The 393-nt window shown below is 48.1% G+C and overlaps 1 protein-coding gene across 1 annotated transcript in view; it reads right to left on the bottom strand.

The window, feature by feature from the left end:
* Window positions 1-393, bottom strand: part of LOC119585251 (SH3 and multiple ankyrin repeat domains protein 1-like) — a gene marked incomplete in the record, with an annotated part of 45,692 nt that overhangs the window by 6,416 nt on the left and 38,883 nt on the right. Inside the window, 1 exon segment of the mRNA XM_037933910.1 lies at window positions 130-393. Within this exon segment, the coding sequence (XP_037789838.1) occupies window positions 130-393 (264 nt within the window).

The following is a 393-nucleotide window of genomic DNA, read 5'->3' as shown; positions in this document are numbered from 1 at the left end:
GTGAATACATATATGTGTCTGCTGATAGTCTAAATAGCATGGCTAACTTGGTGGTATAAATTGAGAAAAAAATGAATATGAAATAATTTCTGTAGTCGCAATCTGCAATTGTTGGTAACTTTCACATACCTGAGTCTGTAAGGGAGAGCCGGGCTACTTGAGACCACTTGCGCTTTTCCGGGGGCCCTGTTTCTCGGGACCACGAACATGTCAGTGTTTCCAGCTCTTCTTCTGACGAGTGATGTTCTACGGGATCACAGGCATCACAGTCACTTACAAACGCAGAGTCCAGGAAAGATTCAATAGGGGACTCTAAGGCAGGGGATTCTCTAGGTGGGTCTGGGGTTCGAAGAGATGGGTGGGGGTGACGGGGAGTCCGTGCCCTCCGACCAG

Source organism: Penaeus monodon, chromosome 19 (genome assembly GCF_015228065.2).
Source record: "Penaeus monodon isolate SGIC_2016 chromosome 19, NSTDA_Pmon_1, whole genome shotgun sequence".
Classification (NCBI taxonomy): domain Eukaryota; kingdom Metazoa; phylum Arthropoda; class Malacostraca; order Decapoda; family Penaeidae; genus Penaeus; species Penaeus monodon.
Note: the sequence above shows the minus strand (reverse complement) of the source record. Positions and strands in the feature narration are given on the sequence as shown.